This window comes from Numida meleagris, chromosome 2 (assembly GCF_002078875.1).
Source record: "Numida meleagris isolate 19003 breed g44 Domestic line chromosome 2, NumMel1.0, whole genome shotgun sequence".
Lineage (NCBI taxonomy): Eukaryota > Metazoa > Chordata > Aves > Galliformes > Numididae > Numida > Numida meleagris.
The window spans coordinates 100,493,719-100,507,147 of NC_034410.1; the positions used below are offsets into that span (position 1 = coordinate 100,493,719).

At 43.3% G+C, this 13,429-nt stretch overlaps 2 protein-coding genes across 2 annotated transcripts in view; one reads left to right on the plus strand and one right to left on the minus strand.

The window, feature by feature from the left end:
* LOC110393495 (translation initiation factor IF-2-like) lies at positions 773-9,055 on the minus strand. Its single transcript, XM_021386393.1, has 3 exons — positions 8,373-9,055; positions 5,612-5,801; positions 773-1,593 (listed from the first exon to the last, which is right to left on the minus strand). The coding sequence occupies exons 1-3, from the start codon at positions 9,053-9,055 to the stop codon at positions 1,381-1,383; spliced, it is 1,086 nt and encodes a 361-aa protein (XP_021242068.1). The 3' UTR covers positions 773-1,380.
* Positions 8,792-13,429, plus strand: part of YES1 (YES proto-oncogene 1, Src family tyrosine kinase) — a 53,880-nt gene continuing 49,242 nt past the window's right edge. The window contains exon 1 of the mRNA XM_021386041.1: positions 8,792-8,907. The gene's annotated coding sequence lies outside the window, so the exon portion shown is untranslated. The remainder of the gene's footprint in view (positions 8,908-13,429) is intronic.

Consider the following 13,429-nt stretch of genomic DNA (forward strand, 5'->3'; position numbering starts at 1 on the left):
TTTGTAGACTGTTATTTTTTTTCAAAAGAAGTGGTCATTTTTTTATAAAGTTCACAGTTGTGAAATCTCAAGTGTAGTTTTTCATTTCAAAGGCCTAAGCTTTCCACAAGACTTCTACTTTTTTGAAAGAAACAGTTTTTGAGGGCCTCTGTGAAACATCATATTTTAAATGTGTTGAAACATATCAAGTCATGCCACATGGATTTCATCATGTTATTTTCACTGTCTATGAAATACATTTACCTTTATACTCAGTGTAAAATATGGAGATGATATAAAATTCTCATTGCCAGGTTGGAGCAGTCCTAATGTTCTCTAGGGAGAATATTTTCAAATGTGCTTGGTTCTGGCTTGACATCTTCTCTCAATTGCTGCTCCAGAATTTTATGTTCATGTTTTTTAGTAGAGAAGTGGTTTCTGCAGTATTTTCTTTTTCCACAGGAAAAAGTTGGTTATGCCAAAACAATGTAATCTCCCTACGGGAATATAAAAGAAAATCCAAAATGTTTTGAACTGTCCACGCAAATCTAAATGTTTTGCTTCAGGATGGTTTGTCATTACTCATCAGGAGTTTGTCATGGTTTAGGCCCCTCATTTCCCCCTGTCATCTGGAGTCCCTGGACAGATTACATTTTCCATAAAGAACAATAGAGTCCCTTCTAGCCGTATTAGGATGATCCATTAAAGATACCCCAAGCCCACATTTCAAAACCCAAATATTTTTGAGCTCTCCATATTTTATTATTCTTCTCAAATAGAAAACAAAAGCAAAAATATAGGACAGTGTGGAACAGTCTGATTTTCAATACGCTCTGTTTTCAAAGAACTAGGAATAGGATAAGCAAATTCCTGTGCTTTGGAAAATCCCTTTTTAACCAAAAGTGAAAGGAAAAACAAGCAGAAGGAAGCAGCATTAATGTAACCTTTAATGCCACATATTTTTGAGTTAGTATTTCTCTTATTTTCTTTAACTGTATTTGTTTCCATGTTATTAATTTTGTCCCATTATGAGAATGATAAATGCATCCTTTTATCATATAATTACAGTTTATTCTATGAACAGTGAAATATCAGTTACATTACATTATTTGGCTGCTACAGACTATTTAAAGAAATGTAGAGACTGAAAGGAAATAGTGAAGTAATATATTATTTAAAAAAAAAAATCAAAGATTTTTATATTCCCACCACAGTTTTGTAGTTCTCCAAACCAACAGGATCAATTACTTATATACTTAAGGGAAATTAAGGAATACCCATCAGCTCCATTTTTTAAGAGTAACTCAAAATTCAGAGAAACAGATGTTGATAAAAGCTCTCCGCTCCACAAAAAAAAAAAAAAATTAGAATTTGTCATTTTTATAGCTTTCAGTTCTGAGTTCACGGTATATAGAGAGCTTTCTGCTGAATGTAGCAGTTTTTTTCCCCCCTTTTGAAGAATACAAACATTAAAAGTTCCAAAAAGCTGTGATGTATCCCCAGCACAAACACTTGTGCAGGGGGCTCTGGCTGGGTTTTGCTCTTCTTGTTTCCCCACTTGAGAGCCAGCTCTTCAAGAAGCGGGCTGATGACAGTGCAGGACAAAGCAGCAGCCTGCAGAAGAAGAGGAAAGCAACATGGAAGCAGAGTCTTCCTCATTTATTCTTCCCTGTATTTTTCTGTTCTTTTTAAGCCAGGAGTGGAGAAGGGAAAGGCCACTGCTACTTTCCCATAATAATTGCTGCACGGTGGGAGGTCCATTCCAGCTGTATGTTTCTACCTAATTGCAAAGAAATGCTGGCTTCGCCTTTGAAGCCTTGGAGCAGAGCATCTCCAGGCTGCTTGGCAAATGGGGCTTGTGGGAGGATATGCAGATAGTTTGGGGAGAACTCAGCTTAGATGAGCTAAGCCCCTACATGCAAAATGAGGCTGAGCAGAGACTTACTCACCACCAGGTCAAATGTGGGTGTATTATTAAGAGATACCACAAAAGGCATATCCCTGACATCAGCATGGGAGATTTGCTAAATCTCAAATGACTGCTCCCAGTCCGGAGGTCAAGGTCCTTTTCTGTAGATTTGCTGGCAAAGTTACTTTCTTTTAACATGAGAGAACAGCAGATTTCACAGTGCAAGTGTCCCAGCAGTGAGGCAGATGATTGCCAAGAGCAACCTCAGTGCAAGAAGATGAAGAAGTTGAAGAACTCTTACCAGCAATATTAAGAAGCATTAGCCAGTGGCAAGGCTGCTTTCAGTAAATACAGGCTTCTTCCACCTCTTACTGTTGCTTTTTTTTTTTTTTACATTTTAACAATGAGTTTTCCACAACTGCCTCTTCTCCAGCATTTGTTACCTGAGCTGGCTCACTCTTGAGCTCTGTTCGCCCTTAGGGAAGGAAAAAAAGGCTGCAGCTGCTTCAGAGGAGCTGAGCAGGTAGGAAGAAGGGAACAAAGGGGTATTTATCTGAAACAAGGCTAGAAAAGAACCATGCAGGGCCAAGAGACACACATCAGGAAATCATAGCCATTGTTGTCTCCTTCCTTCCCACCACCGCTGTCTCCTATATTAATGCAATCACACTGAGGTTTTCTAAATTATGAGTTGTAGGAAAATTCAGACAGTTCTGGCTGCAGCTGAGGTTAAGTAAGGTGACACTGGTCTCCTCCACATGTGGTAACCTCCTTCCTCATAGCAGTGAGCACAACTGTATAACTGTCATTCCCTAGCAAAGTTGTACCAACCAAATCTCAGCTTTTAGAAAACTGTTAGGAGACTTAAACTGGCTGTGATCATGTTGGCAGAACTGTAAAAGTACAGGAAAAAAAAAAGATAGTTGCAGTTATGCTGATAGACCTGAGGGGACTGCAACCTCCAGCTGAAAGAACAGAGATGAGAAAACAGAAGATGGAGGATAAACAACAAAGGTGCAGGGCTTGCCAAGAAAAGAAGCAACGCATCTGACAGCTGCCCAACTTTCTAAGATCTCTAGGTGGTGCACAACATCTGTGTTCACCTGTAATGCTGAACATGACAGTGAGCAGCCCCATCCTGATCAAAGCTCCACTCTAAGGATTTGTCTGGCATCCTAGACTGTGGAATGATTGTGTTCCTGGAACTATTCCCAAATTAATAAACTTCAACGCATTCATCTAAATGAAGAGGGAAGGCTTTCTGGTGCCCAGACAATTATCCTCAAAACACTAGGGCCAGAATAACAACCTAGCATGGAAAATTCAGATCTGTTAGGGATTAACGCACAACAAAAGGCACTGGCACAGGCCTGAAGAAGTTGTCCATCTTCAGTCAGGGGGGGAGCTGAGAGGAACAGACCACACTAAGAGCAGAGGAAGTACCAGCCAGGCATGAGGAAGAGGAGAAAACGGGAATACAGCAGGCATGATGGGGTGGTGGGGGAGAGGCTCCTTAGGTCCAAAGGCCTATACTAAGACAATGCAGATAATTGCTATGCCTTTGTAAAAAGGAAGTTGTTGAATTCTGCTCCACTTCACTTACAAAGTCACATATAAAAGCTCTGTGATAGCTTGTATATTCAACACTAAAAGTCAGTGTGCACTGGGAAATAACTGAATTTGGAGCAGAATCCCCTAACAGCTCTCTCTAAACGCTGTATTCACTTGGATTTTGCAGTTAATAATATTAAGAGTTTCTTCCACAGTACTATCTTAGGCAGTCAACACAACGTACAACAATATCTTAATAAGTATAACTAATACATAAATCTCCCAAAGTCAGCAGAAACTGCTCCTTTACAGGGGCTGGTAAGTGAAGTGAGAAGTCTCTTAAAGGCTCTGAATGACTCAAGCATTGATGTCAAAACCAAAAGTAGTTCAGGTCAGCTTTAACACATGTATTTCTTTTTCTCTTGCTGTTTGTTCCTTTCTTTTCTGAGCAAGAGTGCGCGACCTGCTTTGTGAGGAAGAGAGTGTAAGTTCCAAATCCCTCAGAAGAGCACAGTGGTTCAAGAAATGCATTACGTTTTTCTGCACATCTACCATTTCACAGGCTTCAGATTTTTCAAATGTGAAACCTAAATGAAAGATCTGGATCTCTGCAGCTTTCATGCAGGAACTAAGGATACAGGATCTGTAGCTGCTGCCAAACTAGGGCTGAGTGTTAAGTGTTCACCATACATAATGCTGCCCTTGAAATAAAAGCAGTAGTTATTTTAAGTAACTATAAACAATACTCATGTGCAATTGAAAGCAGATCGGATATAAAGAGATAAAGATTAGAGTACAGCAATACGGCTTTCATTATACAATATAATCCAGCGTGTCTGATACAAGTGGATGTGACACAAATGTAAACAGCAACAGGTTTAGAAGTGTGGCATTTTCCAGGATAGAGTACAACATGCACTCAGAAGTAACTTTAAATGACTTCCCAAATAACGTTCAAATCAATTTTTTTAAAAAGAAAAACAAAACCTCCACACATTTGCTATAAGTATAACATGTGCAAGTAGTTAGTCATGTTTCACAAGATCACAGGGAAATGCTATTTGCATTTGAGTAAGAATGGAATACTTAATCTTTCAGATAGAAGTGAGTATCAAACACACGGATCCTGGACATTTGGAGGTGCAGAATCATTTTATGGCAAAATGGGGCATTTCTGAAGAAAACTTTTAGAAGCTTAACATAAAGTTTAAATAGAATGCTTGCTTCAGAATAAGAAAAAATGACAGATCCACCATCCGGTGACTTAACACTGCTTCTTCACTGAACTACTGGATTCATCTGCAATTTGCATTATACCCAAGTAAAATGTTTGACTTTTAAAAATCAATGATTTTATTAATAGCTTCACTCAAAGAAGTAAACATGACAAAAGTATTTATTGAAGTACTTAAAAATAAGCAGACAACAAATACTAATCCATTCCAAGAAGAACTGCTTTTTTTTTTTTTTTTAATTTGATAACACAGTTCAATAAGCAATGGGAACTTAGCCCATGAATTTTGGAAGACGTTTCAATTAAAGGCCAATATTTTCCACACTTTTAAAACTAAGACGAGGTCTTGACTACCACTTATTTCTCAAAATGAAAGGATGTATGTAGGTAAAGGTATCTTCTAAAAGTGGTTTGCAGGAGGCCATGAACCATTCCAGTATTTTATTTTTTATTCTGATTTACTGGAAAACAATCCCACCGATTGTCTTCAAGAATGTCTCAGTGTTTCCAAGTTTCTACATGCCTACAACGTGTCCTATACATTAACCGTCAGCACACACTGTTAAAGCCTTTCAGAAAACCCCTGCCCACCTCCTGCAAAATCTCAGGATACAAGTCCTGTGCTCCTCAATCACAAATCTGTGCACCCACAACAGTGCCTGGAATATCCCAGCCTGCTTTCCTACACCCCTGCTCCTGTTCCTTCTTTCTTTTTGCTCTTATACCTCTGTTCCCACTAAAAATACTTCCTTTAGCATAGTAAGTTCTTGATCCTACCAATCACTGGGTAATTTGAACCAAAAACAAAAGTGCATTTAGAACTGCATAAATATAAATGATTGCCTTCTTTAGGAATCAATTCAAATACGTAACAATTTTCACAGATAGCCTACATTTAGGATATTACACATCATCTTTGTAATTACGTTTATGCCAACCTTAACAGCAGCATTTTTCCTGGAATACCAGAAATGCAGTGCAGCTGATGAGTTCACAGACACTGATCTTGCCTGAACACTGGTCAGGAAATGGTACCCAGCACCTGGTAGCAGCAAACGACAGCAGCAGCATCTCACGCTGTTTTCCACACATGCTACAGCAGATGAGTGCAGCTCCTCCTTCCTCATCCTGTGCAAAGTCAAAAACATTAATTTAAATCAGAACAATAAAAAGGTGGCGAAATTCACAAAAGCAGACGCTGGCCTTAACTGACTCTCAGCTGAGACTGGTGCTGTCTACAGCTACTCCTCTGAATGAACAGTGAGGGGCTAAGCCCAACCTTTATGGCTTATGGCACATACAGCACTGCAGCAGATTTTAGAGCCCACTCAATAGCAGCATAGCAGTAGCATAAGAGGGCTTTACCTAGGTGAAATGTGGCAATGGGCTGCAGGCTGACTCACAGGCAGAAGATGACAATGATAATCGCAAGTCCCCTTCAGCTCAGAAATAAAGGGAGTGAGTGACCAGCAGCTTGATAAGTTTAAATCACCTGTTTGACATGGTCTTATAAAAACAAGGAAGGCTGAGACTGTCAGGAACAAGTGCAAGACAATTTAAGAAGTGACCAGTTTTTCCACTGCAGTGAAAGCATGCCTGGCTTCCACGACTCCAGGCCCTAATCCATTCTTTCCCATCCATGTGGTGTGGGGCTGAGCTTGTTGCCAGCTAGCAGACCGGTCATCGCATCTTCTCCCAAACTGGTGTACTATTTTAATCACATAGGGCTTGAAATTAAGCATGCCACTCCCTCCAGAACAAGGGGCAACAGGCACAAACTGGAACACAAGAAGTTCCATGCAACCAGAAGGAATTTATTTACTGTGAGGGTGACAGAGTACTGGAACAAAACTGCCAAGAGAGGTTGCGGAGTCTTCTTCTCTGGAGGTATTCAAGACGCAGCTGGATCCTTTCCTGTGTAATCATCTACTCTAGGAAACCTGCTTTAGCAGAGGAGTTGGAATAGATGATCTCCAGAGGTCCCTTCCAACCCCTACAATTCTGTGATTCACTATCAACAGAAGTTGATCACCAGTGCAGCCTTAGTACTATTTGTGGTGGTATAACTGGACAGTCAACAGCATAAATGCACAGATGAGAGCAAGAGAAGGCTACAGATAACTGCTGGGTCTTTCAAAAATTCAACACACTCCCTATATTGGTCTTTGGGAGAGAAACCAATCAGAGAGGTAGAATGGACTGAGAATCCCAAGGAACCTTTTGGTATCACGTGGGCACAGCCAGATGCTGAGAAAAATCCCATCCACTTCAGGCCTGAAACCTAGGCATTGAGTTACACTGACAGCTGGCAAGAGCCAATATGCCTCCAACCATACAGCTTTAGCCCAAAGCTGCTACATTTCTTAAAGAAAAATGAATTACTTTGAAGCACAATGATAATAATATGCTTAACACTCAGTCTGCTTTTCAGATACCCACGTTTTACTGTTCTGCAGTAAACTTAACCGTCCAACAGTGTTTGCCCACATACAGTAAAGGAAAATACAAGCAATACTGGAGGTCAGCCCTGTAGGCTTGCAGGACTGCTGCAAGCCCAGACTGTGCTGGGAAGCAGTGACAGACCCAGAGCTCTGACTGCTCCTTGGTTAAATAATTCATCACCCAGCTCAATTTGTAAAACTCACTGTTGATTTCTAAATTAAAAATCAATTCTGTAATAATGTGATTTAGGCTCCTAACAGGACAGGAAAATGATAAACTCCACCACTCCAACAGGGTTACTTGAGTACGATTTATGGTGAAGAGCATCACAATCTGACACACTTTTGCATTATTCTTTTATATATATATATATCTTCTGTTAACTGCCTAATGTATTTATGGTCTTGTAAAAGAAAATACTTGTATTTGACTTCAACTAAAGAGTTGACTTCATTTGACTTCAAATACAAATTGACAAATGGCTTTACTTTCCATCACTGCCTAGAAATGGGACTTCCTGTTTTAAAGATTAAGTATGCATTGTATTAGATTCTCATTACAGACCAATACAATTATTATTCAGCCTTTGCACCAAATAAAGATGCAAAAGACATAAATCTGACTATTAATGAGCTGAAAACTAAGTTAGTTCTGAGTGACAGCCACCAATCTGACTGTGTAAACTTCAATAATCTGGGTTCCTTGGGGTGTTTTTCTTTCAATTCTTTCTGCAGTCACTCAGAATCATTAAGGCTGGAAAAGACCACTAAGATCACCTAGTCGTGAACCCTTCCCTCACAAGCCCACTGATCTATGTCCCTCAGTGCCACATCCACATGGCTCTCGAACACCTCCAGGGACAGTGACTCCACCACCTCCTCGGGCAGCCTGTTCTGATGCCTCACCACTCTTTCTGAGCAGAAAAAATCCCTAATACACAACCTAAGATGCTCCAGGTCGGGTGATCCAGCCTGGATATCTTGATTATTTGGCCTGACTTCTAAAAGATGACCTCAGATGGCTAGCTTCATTTTAAGGACCTTTTTCTTGAAGTCCATCTTGACACAAACACAGCTTTTCTTTTTCACACACGCAACGCTGACCTCTGGCACTGAGACCAGCGGGATGTACCTGTTTGACTCGAACCCATTACACACACCAAGCCTGGACAACCCCGGCTGCGTGGTCGGAGAGTAATTTCTCCACGCCTTTCCCACGGCAGGCGGAAGAGCTCGGAGTCGTACTGAAGCCACACACCTGAACATCATCAAGCAGGAGGAAGGCAGCCGGGCTCCGGGCAGCCCTCCCCGAAAGGCCCCGATCGGGGGCTGCCCCTCGCCTCCCCTCCGCCCCGCGCGGCCGCCACCATGTTGGCTCGGTGCGCGGCGCCGCCGAGGATGGGGCTGCCCGGCTCCTCCCCGCGGCCTCTGATCGGGCGCGGAGCTGCTGGGAGCTTCTCGGCGCCTCACCTCGCCTCGCCGCGCCTTGCCTCGCCTCACCCGAGCGCCCGCAGGCAGCGGGGCGAGGCGGAGCGCGGCGGAGGAGGGGCCGGAGGTGCCCGCCAGAGAGCCCGGCCGTAGGGGCGGGGAGTCTCCTCCTCCCGCCGCCAGGCTCCGGCTCCTCGCACGCACCGGAGCGCCCGGCTCCCTCCTCCTGCTCCTCTTCCCTCCTCCCTTCCCCTCCTCCCCCCCTTCCCTCCCCGGGTCGCCGAGGCTCCGGGAGGAGCGGGGGGGGCCCCCGCTTCCTTCCCTCTCCCCCTCCTTCTCCCACCCGCGCCGCCGAGGACGGGCAGGTGAGCACCCGACCGCGGCCCCGTTCCCCCGCCCCGCGGGAGCGGCGGCCGCGATGGCGGCGGCGGCGGCGCCCGGCTGAGCGCTAGGCCCCGGCCGCCCGCACCCGCCCCCGGCCTCTCCCCGCGGGGCCGCCCGCCTCGCCCCCATCCCCGGGGGTGGACCCTCGCCCCTTCGCACAAAGTTTCTCGGCAACTTTCTGCCCGCCCCCGGGGGGCTCGGAGTGCCGGGGGTGGGTGCGCGCCGCCCCGACTGGCGATGGCCGCGCCGGCTCCGGGCGCTGCTGGAGCGGTGCTGGGGCCGAGGGACGGAGCGGAGGAAACGCGTTCCCGCCTCGGCTCTCGCTCGGCCGCGCGCGTGTCGTTATTTGCTGTTTTTTGCTCGGGGCTCGGCTCGGTATCGCTCTATCTCGCAGGAACATGACTGGTTTGAATTTCTGAGTCATTAGTTTAAACATGCCATCATAACACTTCGTCAATCCTCTTCGTGTTCCTGGCGGTTTAGGAAAAAAAAAAAAAAAAGGATGGAAAGCCCCGTTCCTGCAGTGCAACTTTCTGCGTGTGAAGTTATGTGCAGGAGAACGGCTGGCGCGGTTTTTTTCACTGTTGTACGGCGTTAAGTACGTGGATTTATGGCGTTTATTTCAAGATGGGACCTTCCAGATGTCTGATGTGGCACATGCCACTTTGTATCAGGAAAAAGTGGGGTGTAAACGTGTCTGACCCTCACGGTGGCTGAGGAGGTTTCTCCAGGCCTACCTACTGCATTTAAGCCAAGGCAGAGGGTAGCATTAATTAAATATAAATATTTGAATTTACCTAAGTAGGCAGAATGGTCCCCAAGTGGTTTGCAACATAGAGTGTGTCACCAAGGGAAGGGCGTTGTATTTCTCTTAATAGTTCATAGACAGCTGAATGAAATTTCAGGCAAATTTTCCAAGATAAATTGACCTTTGGTCAAGGAAGCGAGATACAAAAGTTTACTTTGGAGCCTTATCTTTCCTTTTTGAAAGGTGTGACTGGGAAGAAGGGTTTACAATTAAATTGTGTTGTCAGTTACATTTGCAGTGTGTGAAGTACAGCATTGCCATAACTCAGCGTTACTGCAGACTTCGTAAGTGTAAGAATTGTTCCTTTGCAGCTGACAAAGCAGAATACAGAATCATCGGGGTGGATGGGACCTCTGGAGATCATCGGGCCCAACCCTCTGCTAAAGCAGGTTCCCTGTAGTAGGTTGAGCAGAAAAGCCTCATGCTTGTGCCTGTGTTTCCTATGCACGTTTGTAAATTTAGCTCTGCGATGTTCCTACTGAACATGCGCGTTGATCTGGGTGCTCTGCACAGCCGGGGCGTGAGGGTTAATCTCAGGATAAGGTGGCATGAACAGAGGGAGCAGCACTGAGAGGGACTGTGTTTGATTTCAGAGGAAAAAAAACACGATACCAAACGTGAGGCTGTGGCTATGGTTTGTAGCTTCCCTGTGATTATTTTGTTCCACGGGTTTTGTTAGCTTTATTTCCCCAAGAAGAGCAGCTCAAGTGCAACCACAACATCTGCGTGCCTGTCGCTCCCTCTCGTAAGTCTTCCAGCTGTCAGCCAATCTCAAACACATTTGGCAGCAGAGGTCTCCCAGGTGGAATATTTCTATGAAATTTGTAAAATTAAGGAAGCTGGGTAGGAAGGAGCTCTTAACCTGCACACCAGAGAGTTCGTGTAATCATTTCTGTCAAGCTGGAAATCGATGCAGGAAATCAGGCTTCCTCAGTTTTGCTGCTCACAGGGCTACTTGCGCAGTTATTAAAAACTTCCTAATTTTTGGACCCTGATATTGCTATGTGGAATCTGGAGGGCTTCATTTGGAATGAGAGTGAGCCCCAGGCAGCTTTGGTCTGTATTTCATAATGTAAAGAGGGTTTTTTATTTATTGATTTGTTTTTAATACATCCAGGGAACTGTTAGGTAGTAAATGAAAAAATTGAATGATATTAAAAGAGCATTGGATCGCCAATTTATTTGAAATAGAGAAATGTCGTAAAATCATACTTAATAAATCTTTGGTGTGCTGCACGCTGCGTAGCAGAATTGTTTCTCAAAAAATTGCAATGTATAATTTAGGTTTTTATCGATAGTTTTTCTCTCTAGAGGAATATTCTTTATTCTGTGACTGGTGTACTTCCTGCAACTTCAGAAGAAAAAATCAGAACTGTGTTCACTGATAAATGCCTGCAGTCACGTGACAGGGATGTGCACGTCCGTGTTGTGGCTCGTGTCAGTTCATATGGCCAAAGTTTGCTTTAGGAACACAGGAGCTGCATGGTTTTACTTTCCTGTGTGCTCCACCCATGGACAAAAGCAGTATGTTTTCAGCAGATAATTCCTCGTGTTCAGACCGTTAGTTAAAGATGAAAGAATGTGTTTCTTTTTTCCACTATGTGGATCAGAATGTTTATCCTCCTTCTTTGAACACAGTTTGAGTAAGCTACCTTTATGTTAATTTTAAAACTGATGTTGGTATTAACAGAAAGAATACTTTAAGAACTTATTCTGCTGTGTCGTATTAAGCAACTTTCTGTAGACAGGATGCCTTCTATGCATAGACAGGCTGTGGCTTCTGAGAAGCCCTTCTGAAAGGTGTTGTGCTTCTAGCACTGAAGTCCTCTGTTAGTTGACAGAATAGACTCAATGATGAGAGAGAAATGTGGTTTCTAAAACTAAAAAATAGGGCTTAATTTTTGACCTGGAGGAATGACCTTGGGCTATGAGAAGATAGCTCATTCTCTCTTTATCTCAGGTTTGTTCTTGAACAACTAGTGGGATGCTTTTTTATAGTGATGGATTTTATGATGTAGCAAGGACTTCTTAAAAAATAATTTTCATTTTGAATACAAACTGCTTTACAGTTACCATATGGTAACTTCTCTCAATCACTACAATCCTGGGCTGCATTCAAAGCAGTGACTTAGAGCTGTAGGGTTCCAGATAACGTTATCAGTTGCCAGATTTTTGTAGCAAACTGGACAAGTTGCCATTCTGTGCTGAAGGGAAAAAGTATCACTGAGAAGATGCTGTCAACTAACTGTAGGACAAGTTTCATTTTAGTTTTTAGGCGGTCATTCTTACTGCTATTTCTACCTATGGGAACAGGATTTGTTCTCAATACTGCCAATGCATCAAAGCAGAGATCAGCACCAAGGCGAGTTACAGAACCGAGTGGAACTGCACCCTTGGGTAAAGTTAACACACGTGGCTGATGGTAAGATTGGAGATGGAGATGATAGTAATGGTAGTGCTAGAGTGAGCAGAAGTTATTATTTGTGTATGAGTTTTGTTCTCTTCAGATTTAAGTACATATTCTTTAAACGTGAAGAATAGCTGGAAATAGGAATGGAAATACCAAGCATCCCTTTCTGTTGTCACTTCAGGCAAACTTATGTAGTGCACTGGGTCTCACTCTATCATAAAGGCCAATAAACCAAAGCTGTGCTCAGCTGCAGTGTGTCCTTGAGCTGAGAACTTCCCCCTTTGGCTTTTACTTGAGCACTGCGGCCAAGCAGGATGCTGGAGTAGGGATCCTCAGCAAACAGAGTGTGGGCTGTGTTGACTATTATCACTGAGGTTGGGGTTTTGTTTTGATTTTTTTCTTGACTGTAGTCTTAGATGATGGTACAGGATATAGCAGGAGAGTGCAGGGGGAGTAATGACCGCTAAAACCTCAGACTGACGTTATCTCTTTTTCAGCTCCTTGAGTACTCTAGGATGCTGCATATGGAATTAGATGACATTTTTGGCTAGTCTTGTCTCCGTTTTATCTTAGTAGTTTCGTAGGACAAATGCTATTTTAATAGTATTGTGGAAGATGTAATCAATACTGATACCTATTAGCGTCTCAAATGTTGACGTAAGTTTTGAATTCTGTTGGTGCTACTGAACTTCGAATAGATTGTCGTTCAAATGGGTACTTCAGAGGAAGTGAAACTTCTGTGGCTTACGATGCATGTTTCTGTGGTTTTCTTCACACCAGAAGTCTGAAGAAGTTAAAAGATTCTTCAGAAACTTTGAGCCACTCTTTCTGTTCAGATTTTAAGTAGAGGTAAGCTAGGCTTAGAAAAGTGGATGGCTTCATCTGCTTCCATTGACAGTGAAGTTGTTGAGTAAATACAATTGCATGAGTCAACCTGTGTAGGTCAGGGCCTTTATCATGTTTCTGGGGAAACTTCCAGAGGTGTTTTGTGGTGTTAATCTCATATTTTAAAGTCAGTCTTCATATTGGAATACTTCAGTGGGGCTCATTTCCTTTGTTTGTACATGCCCAAAGCACCTTCTAATCTTGTAGAAATGAGACAGTACAAGTGTTACTCGTGGAGTGAATGACAGAGCATAAATGCAGTCAGGTCTCGCGGATGCCTACCAGGATCAAGGGCCCCACAGCAAAACAGTGGTAGGAGCAGAGGACATGTTTGTATTCAGTCTAGCTCCAAATGCTTACCCGTAGTTCAGTAGACCTTCTGATGCTTCTACTCTGTGCT

Bases quoted from the DNA above. Each gene is read 5' to 3' on its own strand.
- LOC110393495 (XM_021386393.1), bottom strand. From the start codon at position 9,055: ATGGGGGCGAGGCGGGCGGCCCCGCGGGGAGAGGCCGGGGGCGGGTGC. The intron at 5,802-8,372 runs GTGTGTGGCTTC...GACTTTGCACAG, and splicing joins TCCTGCTTGATGATGTTCAG to GATGAGGAAGGAGGAGCTGC. The intron at 1,594-5,611 runs GTTGGCATAAAC...CTTCTTCTGCAG, and splicing joins GGAAAAATGCTGCTGTTAAG to GCTGCTGCTTTGTCCTGCAC.